At 37.3% G+C, this 13,689-nt stretch overlaps 1 protein-coding gene across 5 annotated transcripts; it reads left to right on the top strand.

Moving 5' to 3' along the window:
• The first annotated feature begins 2,649 nt into the window (after positions 1-2,649).
• TLR3 (toll like receptor 3) lies at positions 2,650-13,325 on the top strand. Of its 5 annotated transcripts, none has more exons than XM_082375209.1 (7): positions 2,650-3,450; positions 3,672-3,763; positions 4,953-5,044; positions 5,767-6,218; positions 7,754-7,945; positions 9,608-11,460; positions 11,700-13,325. In XM_082375209.1, exons 4-7 carry the CDS (start codon positions 5,775-5,777, stop codon positions 11,926-11,928), a joined length of 2,718 nt encoding a protein of 905 aa, XP_082231335.1. In that variant the 5' UTR covers positions 2,650-3,450; positions 3,672-3,763; positions 4,953-5,044; positions 5,767-5,774; the 3' UTR covers positions 11,929-13,325. The 5 variants fall into 5 exon arrangements, with proteins under 5 accessions (XP_082231335.1, XP_082231333.1, XP_082231336.1 ...); XM_082375207.1 differs by having other exon boundaries at positions 3,441-3,560; XM_082375208.1 differs by lacking the exon at positions 2,650-3,450 and adding an exon at positions 3,471-3,560 and having other exon boundaries at positions 3,659-3,763.
• The last annotated feature ends 364 nt before the right edge of the window (positions 13,326-13,689 follow it).

The following is a 13,689-nucleotide window of genomic DNA, read 5'->3' as shown; positions in this document are numbered from 1 at the left end:
TTTCTGTGTTGATTCAAAATTTGCATTATAAAATGGAGATCGACCTGCATGAGCATTAAACTGTCACCAATGACCAGTTTAATCTGATTACAGTAAATTATTAGTTGCTTTTGATACTTTGAACTTCTTTGTGTTAAGTGTGATTGTTAATGGCTTTGTTTGACATTTATGACTCCATTCACTGGATGCCCAGTAGGCATCAGTTCATTCAAATTTAATTAGGATATTTAAAGTGTAAGATGATATCATATTGTATATCAACTATACTCCAATTTAAAAGAAAGGGAAAAAAGTAAGAATAACAAGGGCAAATGCTCTTAACAGCAGATTTTGATTTGAAATCAAGCTGCTCCTCACATAGACAGGGGTAGCACCATGAGGGTTATTTATTTAATCATGACTCTGTAGAACAATTCCAGGAGGCCAATTTACTCATAATAAATACTGGAAAAATGTCCAAGTTGAAAGTAAATAAATAAATAGAAAGAAAGTAGGATGATAGTGAAGTTTGGTCTGGAATTTTATTTTATTCTATTTTGTTTATTTTTTGCCGTGCCACGCGGCACGTGGGATCTTAGTTCCCTGACCGGGGATCGAACCCGTGCTTCCTGAAGTGGAAGTGTGGAGTGTTAACCACTGGACCTGGAATTTTATTTTTCATATTAATAAATGAATATCAAATTTAAGGCATAGAGTTTGAAGAGACCTTCACCATATCCTGAGACTGTCAGTGAAAGAGAGTGAGACCATTCACCCGAACCCACCTCCCAGATTTACAAGAGAGAGGAAGATATCACCACTTTTCATCTACCACGTAAAATTACAAAAAAAATTAAAAATAAGGAAAAGCTCAAGTTAAGCTAGAAGCTCTGTGTGTCAAATGTTGGTTTCTTTTTCAGAGGGGAAGTTCAAGTTCAGTCCTGCTCAGTGGACATGAGTGAGAGCAACAGGAGGGGCACAGTGTTATTTCTTCTCATTAAAGTTCTTGCTGAGTTTGTTGTCTGACAACAAACTTAATTTAAACCAGCTGAAGCTCAGTGAGCAGAAATGGAAATGACACTGGCAAGAGGAACTGCACCTTTACTTTAGAGAAAGAGTTCACAAAGAAAAAAGAAAAAGAGATGCCTTCTGGAATTTCAGACAGTTCGGAGCAGGACCATGTCCTTTCTGAATGGTGGCTGTGAAGGGAGATGGGTCAGCACAGTTCAAAATGATGGTCTATCTGATGCTCTGAGGGAAATGTAACTGTTTATCTAGGTCCATAATATACTTATCACATTGTTAACCCATGGGAAGTTTTTGTTTGTCTGTTTTGGAATCATAGTTAACATACAGTATTATATTAGTTTCAGGGGTACAACATAGTGATTCGATATTTTTATACATTATGATCACCACAATAAGTCTAGTTACCATCTGTCACCATGCAAACTTGTTCCAAGATTATTGACTATATTCTTTATGCTGTACATTACACACCGGTGACATTTATTTTGTAGCTGGAAGTTTGTACTTCTTCATCCGCTTCACCTACTTCATCTGTTCTCCCGCCTGCCCCTGTCTGGCAACTACCAGTTTGTTCTCTGTATCTATGAGTCTGTTTCTGTTTTGTTTGTTTGTTTCTTTCTTTGTTTGTTCTGGTTGTTTCGAGTCCACATATGGACATATATCATAGTTTTGACTTAATTCTCTTAAAAAGGGAAAAATAAACTTTTTCACTGTAGCACCTACCACCATAATAGCTAAATAAGTCAATGCATAATTGAGAAATATACACTGGAGAGAAACTGACCTGTGTTGTATTTAGAAGCCAGCATGAATTGAGGACTATTAATATCTGGATGAGAACTGGTATTATGCCTAAACTGATTATTGCATTATGATTATTTTATTCCAAAATAAAAAATTATTTTTTGGAAGCCATTCTTTAGTTCAACCAACATTATGGAAAACCTGATATTTACAAGAAGCCCTAAGGCATAAGAGATGGGTGTATAGGGTTGTGGGGGGAATGAATTTCCATTTATCTGATGATACCCAACACATCACTCCAAATTTTTTTGGTTTAAAACATGAGTCATTTACTTGTTTACTCCTCTGGGATTTTGGCAGGACTTGTGGGGACAGCTCATCTCTGCTCCATGGGGCATCAGCTGGGGTGACTCAACTGGGATTGGAAAATCCACACCCAATATGGCTTACTCAATGGCTGTCTTCTGGGTGCTCAGTTGGAGCTATTGGCTAGACCCTCGGTTCTCCTCCGTGTTGCCCTGCACAAGGCTAGGCTGGGCATCTCACCACACAGCGACTGGGTTCTGAGAGGAAGAGGGACAGTCCTAATATGCAAATGCTTATCCAGCCTTGCCTGGCTGCATGCCTACTAATATCCCGTTGGCCAAAGCTAGTCACGTGGTCAAGCCCAGGGTCAATGTGGAGACCACACAAGGGTCTGAATACTGAAGAGCAGCCTGGTTCACTGGAGCCCAAAGTGACAGCCTACCATGGAAGACTGGCCGGAGAGTCACACACAAAGAGCACACCCTGTCCTGCCTTCAGGGACTCACAGAGAAGAAACCTTTTGAATAGTAGTAACGTTTTACTGCACATCCCAGTGGGTAGATGTGGGGGACAGTCGTTTGCCTGCTTATGCCATTATATCATAGATGTGACTTCAGAATCAGAAAAGTGTAACCACAAGGTGGTCCAGCTAAGGCTGGAGCCCAGGAAAGGGCATTTTGCACCCTGATACAAACTAACTACTTGCTCTCAAATCTGCAGTCAAGCTAATGACATGTTTCAACTGTTCCAGGCTGTTTTCTTACTTTACTAGTATAAAGCATTAAGGCAACTTGCGGTATGTCCTCAGGCAGATCCCTCACCTAGCTCTGTTTCATTTTCCTCACTTCTCAAACAAGGGAGCTGGATTCAGTGATCTCTACAGTTCCTGCCAATTGTTATATTTTACTGTATAACATTATAGTTATCCTATGATGTTATATCAACAATGAAAACGTGTTGCTTTTTTGACAAGCATGCTCCTTACACTAGTTGAAGTCAGTAAAGCTAATTGATAACTAAATAGTGAATCTGAACTTTCTCCGGGCTCATCTATTTGTTCCCTAACAGATTCTGACCATGTAAAGTGGAACAGCATGAGTTAGGACCCGCTCCTGGCTTTGCCAAGCCCAGCTCTTTCTCTGCTGTGAAACTTGGTCTCTTTGATCAAAAGGTTAATTTCTGCATTATTTGTCTTACAAAGCTGCTAAGAAGATAAAGTGAGATAAGAGAAGTGAAAGTGCTTAGCTTTGATTAGGGACTGAGTTTTTTTTCTGTCCCTCTAACCAATTCTGACCGCCATGCATCAGGCTTTGGTTTAAATAAAAAAAAAATAGAGGAATTCCCTCTCAGTTAGATATTCATTAACCTCTAGAGCCCTGCCCACATCAACGGGTGAGGTCTTAATTCTTTCAACTTTCTCTGTTGCTAAATCTGTGACCCTCTTAATAAAACCCAAGGGACTGTACAGAAGAAGAAACCACAAGACATTTTTAAGAAACAATGTAAAATACCTCTTGCTGAGATTGTGATTTTTTTCCTTTGCCCTTCTTAGAATGTACCAAGGAGAAAACGTTGTTTTTGTTTTTTTTTTAAACTTTAGTTTCACTTTCCAGATTGCAGCGAACTTCCTCACTTCCCAGATGAAAACGACTGGATTTGGACTAATGAGAAAAGGAACGGTCAGCTGCCGTCAGAGTAAGTGAAGGTGTGTATTTTAAATTCTTCCTGGGATGGGATCTCTCATGTTGGGTACAGCTAGAATGCTGTTGGCTTTAGCATTCTTTGATCTTTCTTGGATCTGGTGCTTGAGATCGAGTCAGAATCATTCAACACGGAGGGTGGAAAAAGGGGAAAGAATATAGGTGTGAAGTGACTTGTATCACAACTCAGAGGACAAGGGACAGCAGCAGTTTCTCATTAACATGATAAAACATTTTATGCAGTATTTTTTATTTCCTTTGTAGTGTTCTGTAACTGGGAAAGCACATTAGGGAAGCGATGGAAATCATTCGGCAACAGCCTTTTTAAAAAAATCACAGCTTTGTCTTAAAGATGCAAAGCCCTGTGAGCTTTAAAGAGCTTATCTCCTTTTCTCAGTTTTCTTGGCTGGAGAGGAGACAGGGGCTGGCATTTTATAATGGACTTGACAAGGAGAAAACACTTCAGGTATTCCTAGGAGTAAGAAAATGGCTTTCTTTGGCCTCATAAAGGAAAACGGAAGAAGATGAGACATGGAAAGATCTTCAGATGTGTAGCAAGGTCAGAAATGAGCAAATATGGGCTGGTCGGCCTCAGGTGGTACTGGTTTCAGGACGTTGGCTCCCAACTTTACAGTAGGATTATGTGTTAGTGTGTATCTGCAGATAGATGTGCCTGCATAAATTTAGGGGAAAAAATATTGTGAATTTACAAACCAGACTGTACAAGCCAAACTGCAAATAATGATTAAGCACCCTGGCGGCAGATGCCTCGTCCCAAACATGATGCAATATTGTCTTTTACTTGGACAAAGAAATGTGTAATCCTAGGTTTTTCAAAATTGCAAGGCCCAGTGAATCTACTTTTCATCTCTTTTAAACTTCCTTTGTTTCTGTTACGTCTCATGAAACATCAACTCTTCACTCTAATTTCATTCTCTCCCTTTTTTGTTTGTTTTACTGTATCACATTCTAGAATAACTTTTTCATGAGTCTGTGCATATCTCAAAATGCTTCTTCCCCTTATCTTTAATTGTTCAGCCTCATATGAAATTTGGGGTACAAAATTATTCCCCCTGCACGTTTTGAAAGCTTAGCACTATTGTTTTCTAGTGGCTCATGTTGCTGATGAAAAGTTTTGTGGCAATCAGGATCTCTTTCCTCTGGAAGTAATTGATCATATGTTCTCCTTAAAAGGTTTTAGGATTTTTTTGGTGGATGATCACAATTCTGACGTTTCAGAAGAGTCTGTGTCTTTTTCCTTTTTCACTCATCCTGCCTGGCATTTGGTGAGTCTCTTCCATCAGGGGAAGTGTATCTTCATATCTGGGAATGTCTTTCAGTCCTTACATGTTTTGTAAATGGCTTAATCCTTCTCAGTATTTCTTATCTCTAGCTACAGCCCTTCCAGAAGAGGTAAATGTCACCTAGGCAAGGAGGGGAATATATTTCAGGTACTATGCCTGTGAGTTGGTAAATAGAGGTAGTACCCTTATGGTACTGGAAAGAGAGTTTTCAGAATAGGCTTTAGAACTGGAACACTAGATTAAATGAAATTAAAAAATAACTAAGGAAAAATGTGAAGAGGATGAGGAAATAGTATAATTAAGTTCCTCATCTTTTTGGTGGGAAGAAACTACTTAAAGTCCAGAAATGAAGAAATAGAAACATAAGCATATTATTTAGGTTTGTGGAAGTGACCATGAGAATTAAAAGTAGAAACAGTCAAGAGGTTTACCTTGGAAAGTTGCAAATGGGGTGGAAGTGAAGAGCAAGGAGGGAGTTTGTTTTTTGATCCTTTTTTGTGCTGATTGAATTATTTCCATTTGATGTATTACTTGTATAATACGTACTTGTATATCATAAATGTTACGAGTAATGAGATCACATTTGTTACATATATTACATATATAGTCACATTTGTTGCATATATTACAAGGAATAAACCAATGCATATGGAAGCACATGTTATTAATGCTGCCCATTACTTTTTATGTTTTTCTTTTATAAGGCAAAATCATGAGCAGGTATTTGCTTTATCGTATCTACTCCTTTTTGGGACTGTTGCCCTTTTGGATACTGTGTACATCTTCTACCAACAAATGTACTGTTAGACATGAAATAGCTGACTGCAGTCATCTGAAGTTGACTCAAATACCTGATGACCTCCCAACAAACATAACAGTGTTGAATCTTACCCATAATCAACTCAGAAGATTACCACCTGCCAATTTTACAAGATATAGCCAACTTACTATCTTGGATGGAGGATTTAACTCCATCTCAAAGCTGGAGCCAGAATTGTGCCAACGTCTCCCTTTGTTGGAAATTTTGAACCTCCAACACAATGAGCTATCTCAGCTTTCCGATAAAACCTTTATCTTCTGCATGAATTTGACTGAACTCCATCTAATGTCCAACTCAATCCAGAAAATTCAAAATAATCCCTTTAAAAACCTGAAGGTAAGATGGAAATGAATATTTCCATGTAAGAAATGAAAAATATGTTATCGAATATTGTTTCAAGTCATTTATGCATCTTCAGACTTCATATCTAAATATCAAGGTGAAGAATAAGAAATCTGATCTACCCAAATGGGAAGAGGGGGCTTCCACACACAAATATGGCCATTATGATTGGAAATATTTTCAAGAGTGCAAATACCGTAATTTTAAAGAACTCTCCTCTCTTGCATCCTTCCACTAGAAATAGAACTTAGATTCAAGAGGCAGAGACCAGAGAGGAATCAGAATATCCCATGAAGAATGGCAAATAAACTCTCCACACTGCTGATTTAGTACCTGCACTAATGAAAAAATATGTCGAGTCTAAATTCTAATTTAAATAAAATTAACAAATTGATGCATGATAAAGCCAACTGTTCAGCTAAAAATTACATACTTTTGATTTAAGAAATCTTCTACAGTATTGCTTTTCAGTAGCTACCACCTTTTTCTTGTCAGTACTTTGCTTGAATTTTAAATCTGTGAAAAAATATGCTAGTGTGTTTAAATCTGAGGCAATTATTAAGTGCTTTTCTTATATCAAAGCTATTTTCAGAACTCTGTTTTCTTCATTTTGTGGGCTTATAAAAAACTGAGCATTCCTCGACCTCAAATACCAAGAATAATATACAAATTTAAATATTCTTAGAAACATTTATAAAATGATTTGCTTGCTAGCTAGGGATTTGAAATTCTTTCTTGTGCCTTCTTAGATTCTGATGTAGATGAAATGATGTCTTTGGGCACAAAGACCTCAAAATCTGGTTAATTGCTGGCAAAATGTTATTCTTATTTTTAAAACATAAATAGAAGTCTTAAGCTCTTTGATAGACATTACACAAGATATTGCCCTAACATATATCAGTTTTTCCTTACATTTTACCTGAGTGGAAGTTTACATGTTCAAAGGTAGCACAAAGTGACAAAACATCCTACAGCACAGACAAAACAAAAAAATAATATTCTGAACTAGTCATGATGCAAAATTTACATAACTACCAATCTTTCTCAATATCAAAATCTTTTTATTTTTTGAAAATCTTTTAAAAATTTCATGAACAGCAGCATTCTCCTCATGCTTCTTAAGAAAATATTTCTTCATCTTTTTTTTGTTGTTTAGTTTCAAGGTTGATGCATGACACTATGTTTGATAAGCCACATGAATATTTCTTACATCATAAATAAATGCTTATTATAAATAAATAAGTAAATTAAAAAGCTTATGAATATTCCTTACATCATGAATAAATAAGCTTAAGTCATTTTATTTTGGTAAGAGAAATAAGGTGATTCTTTGAATTAAGAAATTAGTCTTTGTAGCAATGGTATTTTCGATCACAATCAAGATTTTTTATTACTCCTACCATCAGTTTTCTATAAAATAATAAAGATGTGACATTTTGCTGTCCAGTTATTTCTAAGATTCATGTACATTTAAAAGAACTATTTTTCATGGCAAGACTGTAACTTATATACATATTTTTTCCCCTCAGAATTTAATCAAATTAAACCTAGCTCATAATGGTTTATCATCTACTAAATTAGGAACTCAGCTGCAACTGGAAAATCTCCAAGAGCTTCTACTATCAAATAATAAAATTTCTGCACTAAGACGTGAAGAACTTGATTTCCTTGGCAACTCTTCTTTAAAAAGATTAGAGTTGTCATCAAATCAAATAATGGAGGTAAGATAAAAAATTTTGTGTTGTACTTTTAAGTGTGGGCAGTCCCTAATTGTGTCACGTGGGTAAGAATCTAAAGGTAGAGATAGAGAAAGAGGTGATAACCTTTGTCACGTCTTCTAGAAATCCTTCACACTTACTGCTTAGGATCATTGATGTCATCCTCACAAGAAAGGGAGTTTGGTAGCAATTAGGAGCTGGAGCTCTGCTGTCAAACAGAAGTGGGTTAAAATCCTTGATCCATTACAGACCAGGACTTTGGCCTTGGGGAACTTAACCTCTCTGGGTCTAGTTTCCTTGCCTATGAAGTGGAAATAATACCATCTATTGCACAAAATCCCTGGAAGAATTGGGGGCTTCCCTGGTGGCGCAGTGGTTGGGAATCTGCCTGCCAATGCAGGGGACACGGGTTCGAGCCCTGGTCTGGGAAGATCCCACATGCCGCAGAGCAGCTGGGCCCGTGAGCCACAATTGCTGAGCCTGCGCGTCTGGAGCCTGTGCTCCGCAACAAGAGAGGCCGCAATAGTGAGAGGCCCGCGCGCGCACCGCGATGAAGAGTGGCCCCCACTTGCCGCAACTAGAGAAAGCCCTCGCACAGAAACGAAGACCCAACACAGCCATAAATAAATAAGTAAATAAAATTAAAAAGAAAAGAAAAAAAAAAAAACCAAAAGGTTTTGGCCCATCAAAGCTGGGTTTCCGGCAGCGTTAGACCAGGGCCCCATGCCCTTAGCAGCTGTGCTGTGTTGCCTCTCTGAGGATGATGGTGTATCCTGCCTTTTAAAAGTAATATCATAACATGAATATCCTCCATGTCATTAAGAATTATTCACAAACTTAATTTTAGTGACTGCAAAATAATCCTATCCTATAGATTTACCATAATTAATCTAATCATTTCCTGCTTTGTATTTTGACTCACTTTCTTCCACATTTCTCTCGTGTCATCCATTGGCCCTAACATCTCACAAGTGACACAGTAGAAATCTGAGCCTCTTTGCTCTCCCAGGAGACTTGAGCTCTATCCTCTCTGGATCCCTTCCCTCCTGCCCCTGCTCTCTTGCTCCAGCGCTGAGTCTCATAGCAGCCAAGGCTTCTAGTGTGGGACTGGGGGGCAGAGCGGAAGGGAGCTGGAAACACAGTAAGGAAATAGTCAGGAGAAAACCTTGGTGGGAAGACAGAGAGGATCGCTGGAGCTCAGAGTCATAGAAAGGAAAGTCCATGTCAATGCTTCATAATAAAATCCACCCATTCATTCCAGAATGTTCACTGAGAGCAGTGGTCACGAACAGAGAAACAGGATCTGCCCCAGAGGTGACTTTACAAATAGTCTATTAATTACAATAATACTCAGTGTGATGAAGTAAAAGTACCAGGAGACTTAACTTAGCCTGGGAGATCAGGGAAGACCCTCTGAAGAAGTGGCATCTAAGCTGATACATGGATGCTGAGTAGTAACCAGTGACCAGGGGAGGCAAGGGCTGGAGCGGGAGGTGGGTGATACGGGTGCAGAGGAAGGAGCGGGGAGACAGAGGAATGGAGAGAAAACCCAGAGAAGGTGGTGAAAGAGGAAAGGGGATTGAGTAAAGAATATGCCTGTTTTTCAAGGGTCGTACAGACTCGTTGTGTTTTGGTTATTAACCTCTTTTTCCGTCCCACTCTTAGTTCTCTCCAGGGTGTTTTCATGCAATTGGAAAATTATTTGGCTTCTCTCTGAACAATGCCAAACTGAGCCCCAGTCTCATAGAAGAGCTCTGCTTGGAATTATCAAACACAAGCATTCAGAATCTGTCCCTGAGCAACAACCAGCTGTACACAACCAGCAACAAGACTTTTGTTGGGCTGAAGCAGACAAATCTCACAGTGCTCGATCTTTCCCATAACAGCTTAAGTGTGATTGGTAATGATTCCTTTGCTTGGCTTCCACATCTAGAATATCTCTTTCTGGAGTATAATAATATAGAACATCTGTCTTCTCGCTCTTTTTATGGGCTTTCCAATGTGAGATACCTGAATTTGAGACGATCTTTTACTAAACAAAGCGTTTCCCTGGCTTCACTTCCCAAGATTGATGATTTTTCCTTTCAGTGGCTAAAATTTTTGGAGTATCTCAGTATGGAAGATAACAACTTTCCAGGCATAAAAAGCAATACTTTCACGGGATTGACAAGGCTGAGATGTTTAAGTCTATCCAACTCCTTCTCAAGTTTGCGAACTTTAACAAATGAAACATTTTTATCACTTGCTGGTTCTCCTCTGCTCACACTCAACCTAACCAAAAATAAAATCTCAAAAATAGAGAGTGGTGCTTTTTCTTGGTTGGGCCACCTAACTGTACTTGACCTTGGCCTTAATGAAATTGGGCAAGAACTCACAGGCCAGGAATGGAGAGGTCTAGAAAATATTGTTGAAATCTACCTTTCCTACAACAAATACCTAGAGCTGACTAGCAACTCTTTTGCCTTGGTTCCAAGCCTTCAACGACTGATGCTCCGAAGGGTGGCCCTTAAAAATGTGGATAGCTCCCCTTCACCTTTTCACCCTCTTCCTAACCTGACCATTCTGGATCTAAGCAACAACAACATAGCCAACATAAATGATGAATTGTTGAAGGGTCTTGAGAAACTAGAAATTCTGGATTTGCAGCATAACAACTTAGCTCGCCTCTGGAAGCATGCAAACCCTGGCGGTCCTGTTCATTTTCTGAAGGGTCTTTCTCACCTCTACATCCTTAACTTAGAGTCTAATGGCTTTGATGAGATCCCAGCAGAAGTCTTCAAGGACTTACGTGAATTGAAGAGCATCGATTTAGGACTGAATAATTTAAATATCCTTCCACCATCTGTCTTTGATAATCAAGTGTTGCTAAAGTCATTAAGCCTTCAGAAGAATCTCATAACATCTGTTGAAAAGAACGTTTTTGGGCCAGCATTCAAGAACCTGAGTAATTTAGATATGCGCTTTAATCCATTTGATTGTACATGTGAAAGCATTGCCTGGTTTGTTAATTGGATTAATAATACCCATACGAACATCTCTGAACTATCAAGCCGTTACCTCTGCAACACTCCACCTCAATATCGTGGTTTCCCAGTGATGCTTTTTGATATATCACCCTGCAAAGACAGTGCCCCATTTGAACTCCTTTTCATGATAAATACCAGTATCCTATTGATTTTCATCTTTATTGTACTTCTCATCCATTTTGAAGGCTGGAAGATATCTTTTTATTGGAATGTTTCAGTGCATCGAGTTCTTGGTTTCAAAGAAATAGACAGACAGCCAGAACAGTTTGAATATGCGGCATATATAATTCATGCCTATAAAGATAGGGATTGGGTCTGGGAACACTTCTCCCCGATGGAAGAAGAAGATCATACACTCAGATTCTGTCTGGAAGAAAGGGATTTTGAGGCAGGTGTCCTTGAACTTGAAGCAATTGTTAATAGCATCAGAAGGAGCAGAAAAATTATTTTTGTTATAACACAGAATCTACTGAAAGATCCATTATGCAAAAGGTAGGTGAACACTCTGAAATCTGAAGTGTATTCTCGTTCTTAAATTGAGCTTTTAAATGTTACTAACATTATTACTCACAACTCAAAGTATTTTAAAAATAAAATTAATAAGAAATGTAACCTGATTTTTAGTGACAGATTAAAGTTAATTACAAGGGAAATGTTAATTTTAGAGCTTTGGGCTATTAAAAACTGTATATTGATATATACCGTAATTCAGTTATTTTTTTTTAACTTAGATTCAAGGTGCACCACGCAGTTCAGCAAGCTATTGAACAAAATCTGGATTCCATCATATTGATCTTTCTTGAGGATATTCCGGATTATAAACTGAATCATGCGCTCTGTTTGCGAAGAGGGATGTTTAGATCTCGCTGCATCTTGAACTGGCCGATTCAGAAAGAACGGGTAAATGCCTTTCATCATAAATTGCAAGTAGCACTTGGTTCCAGAAATTCAGTACATTAAATTTATTTAAAGACTAAATTAAAGGAGTAGCTTTCCTAATTTAAAAAAGGTCCATGGTAAATTTACATTTTACTTGATAATAATGTAAATCTGTTCATTCATACTTATCAATAAGAATACCACAAGTATCTCTCTTCTATGGAGATATATCTCCCTATTTCAGGCCTTTTATTACTAATCAAGTTAATTTGACCCAAAATGAACAGATAAGAATATCCTTTACTAATGAATACACAATTGGGTTACTGAGGCCTATCAAAACAAAGTTTTAAAGTATTCCTCATTTAAAGAAAAGTTAGAGGTATATGAGTGTTTGTGATAATTATATTTGGGTTTTTTTTCTGGATGCACTCAGAATAAAATATAACTTTTATGGGTACAATGCTATTTCAATTGTGAAAGAGTAAAATATACAGCCATGTTTTTAAAAGTTGAATTACAGCAATTTTTCAACTGAAAAACTTTATATTTTAGTGGTACCTGTCACAGTGTTGATTTTGTTAAATGTTAAATACCATTTTAATATACATACTCAGGACAGAAAACATTTGCACTTCATTTTGATTACTTAATAAATAAATATTTTAATAAATACATTTCCTAATATTTGGAATTCTGCTATATGAGGCATTAGAAGACACTATTCTTTTACTTAGAAGTATTGCAGGAAGGCTTATTTTCTAAAGGTTAATTAGTAGATTGGCTTTGTGGAAACAAAATACTTTCTTCCTCTGGTCACAGATTTGGCCCTGGCCAAATCACGTGGTTCCACTGGGATTTTTTTTGACTACTGATCTTGAAAATTACAGTGATAAACAAAATCTTAACTATTCCCAAATCATTACTGATGATGATCCTGGTATAATACATTCCCATAGAATATATTATTATACCATAAAAAAGTATTCTGTGTGTAAATTAGTCCTTATGATTATTTTAAGTTTTATTTTTGTTTTACAATAAAAAGAGTCTGATTATTGAAAATAGACATGAATAGCTTTTAAAAACCTTTATAGTTCTGGTATTCAAATATAAAGGAGAGTTGAAATGATCATGTTGAGATAATTTATATACTTGAAGCACTCATTTGTCTGCTGAATTTAGGGAGCATTTGAGATGTCACACTTTGGAACTTTGATTTAAATAGTTCCATATTCTCGGGGCTAAGTTCACATAATCCTAAAAAAAACGTAATACCCGCTGTACTGCTGGTTCTGAAGGACTCTACAACAACATGAATATACGGAGAACTCATTTTCACTCTCTCATTATACACCACCCTCACACTTGAGACATGTGTTTTGTAGTTTTTTTGTTAAGATTTGTTTTCTAACTGTGAAATAATCCTGTTTTAATTTGGCATCAAAAAATAAAAATCACAACTAGTTTTTTCGTGATGCACTTTGTATGTTATCTATCAATATTCTCAACCTCACTGAAATATTTCTAAATCTATTATTATTATTATGAATTTATCAATATATTGTCAGTTTGTGGAAAGCAGAACAGGAAGTAATTTTGCTTTCTTTCTCTTGTTTGTTTATGAGGTAGTTGATTACATGCGCACAATTTAAATTGAGCTCAAATGTCATTTTTTTAGAAGTTGCTTAATATTTATGAGGTTAGGCTATACAAGGGGTGGCCTGTTTAACTGAATATAATTAAAACTCGTAAAAGGCATAAGCCTTGACTTGTGTTTGACCCACACAGGAAGCAGCATCCTGAACTCTGCAGGCTATCCTCTCTAACTGTTCTCAGGAG

Source organism: Balaenoptera borealis (genome assembly GCF_965194805.1).
Source record: "Balaenoptera borealis genome assembly, chromosome: 21".
Classification (NCBI taxonomy): Eukaryota; Metazoa; Chordata; class Mammalia; order Artiodactyla; family Balaenopteridae; genus Balaenoptera; species Balaenoptera borealis.
Note: the sequence above shows the minus strand (reverse complement) of the source record. Positions and strands in the feature narration are given on the sequence as shown.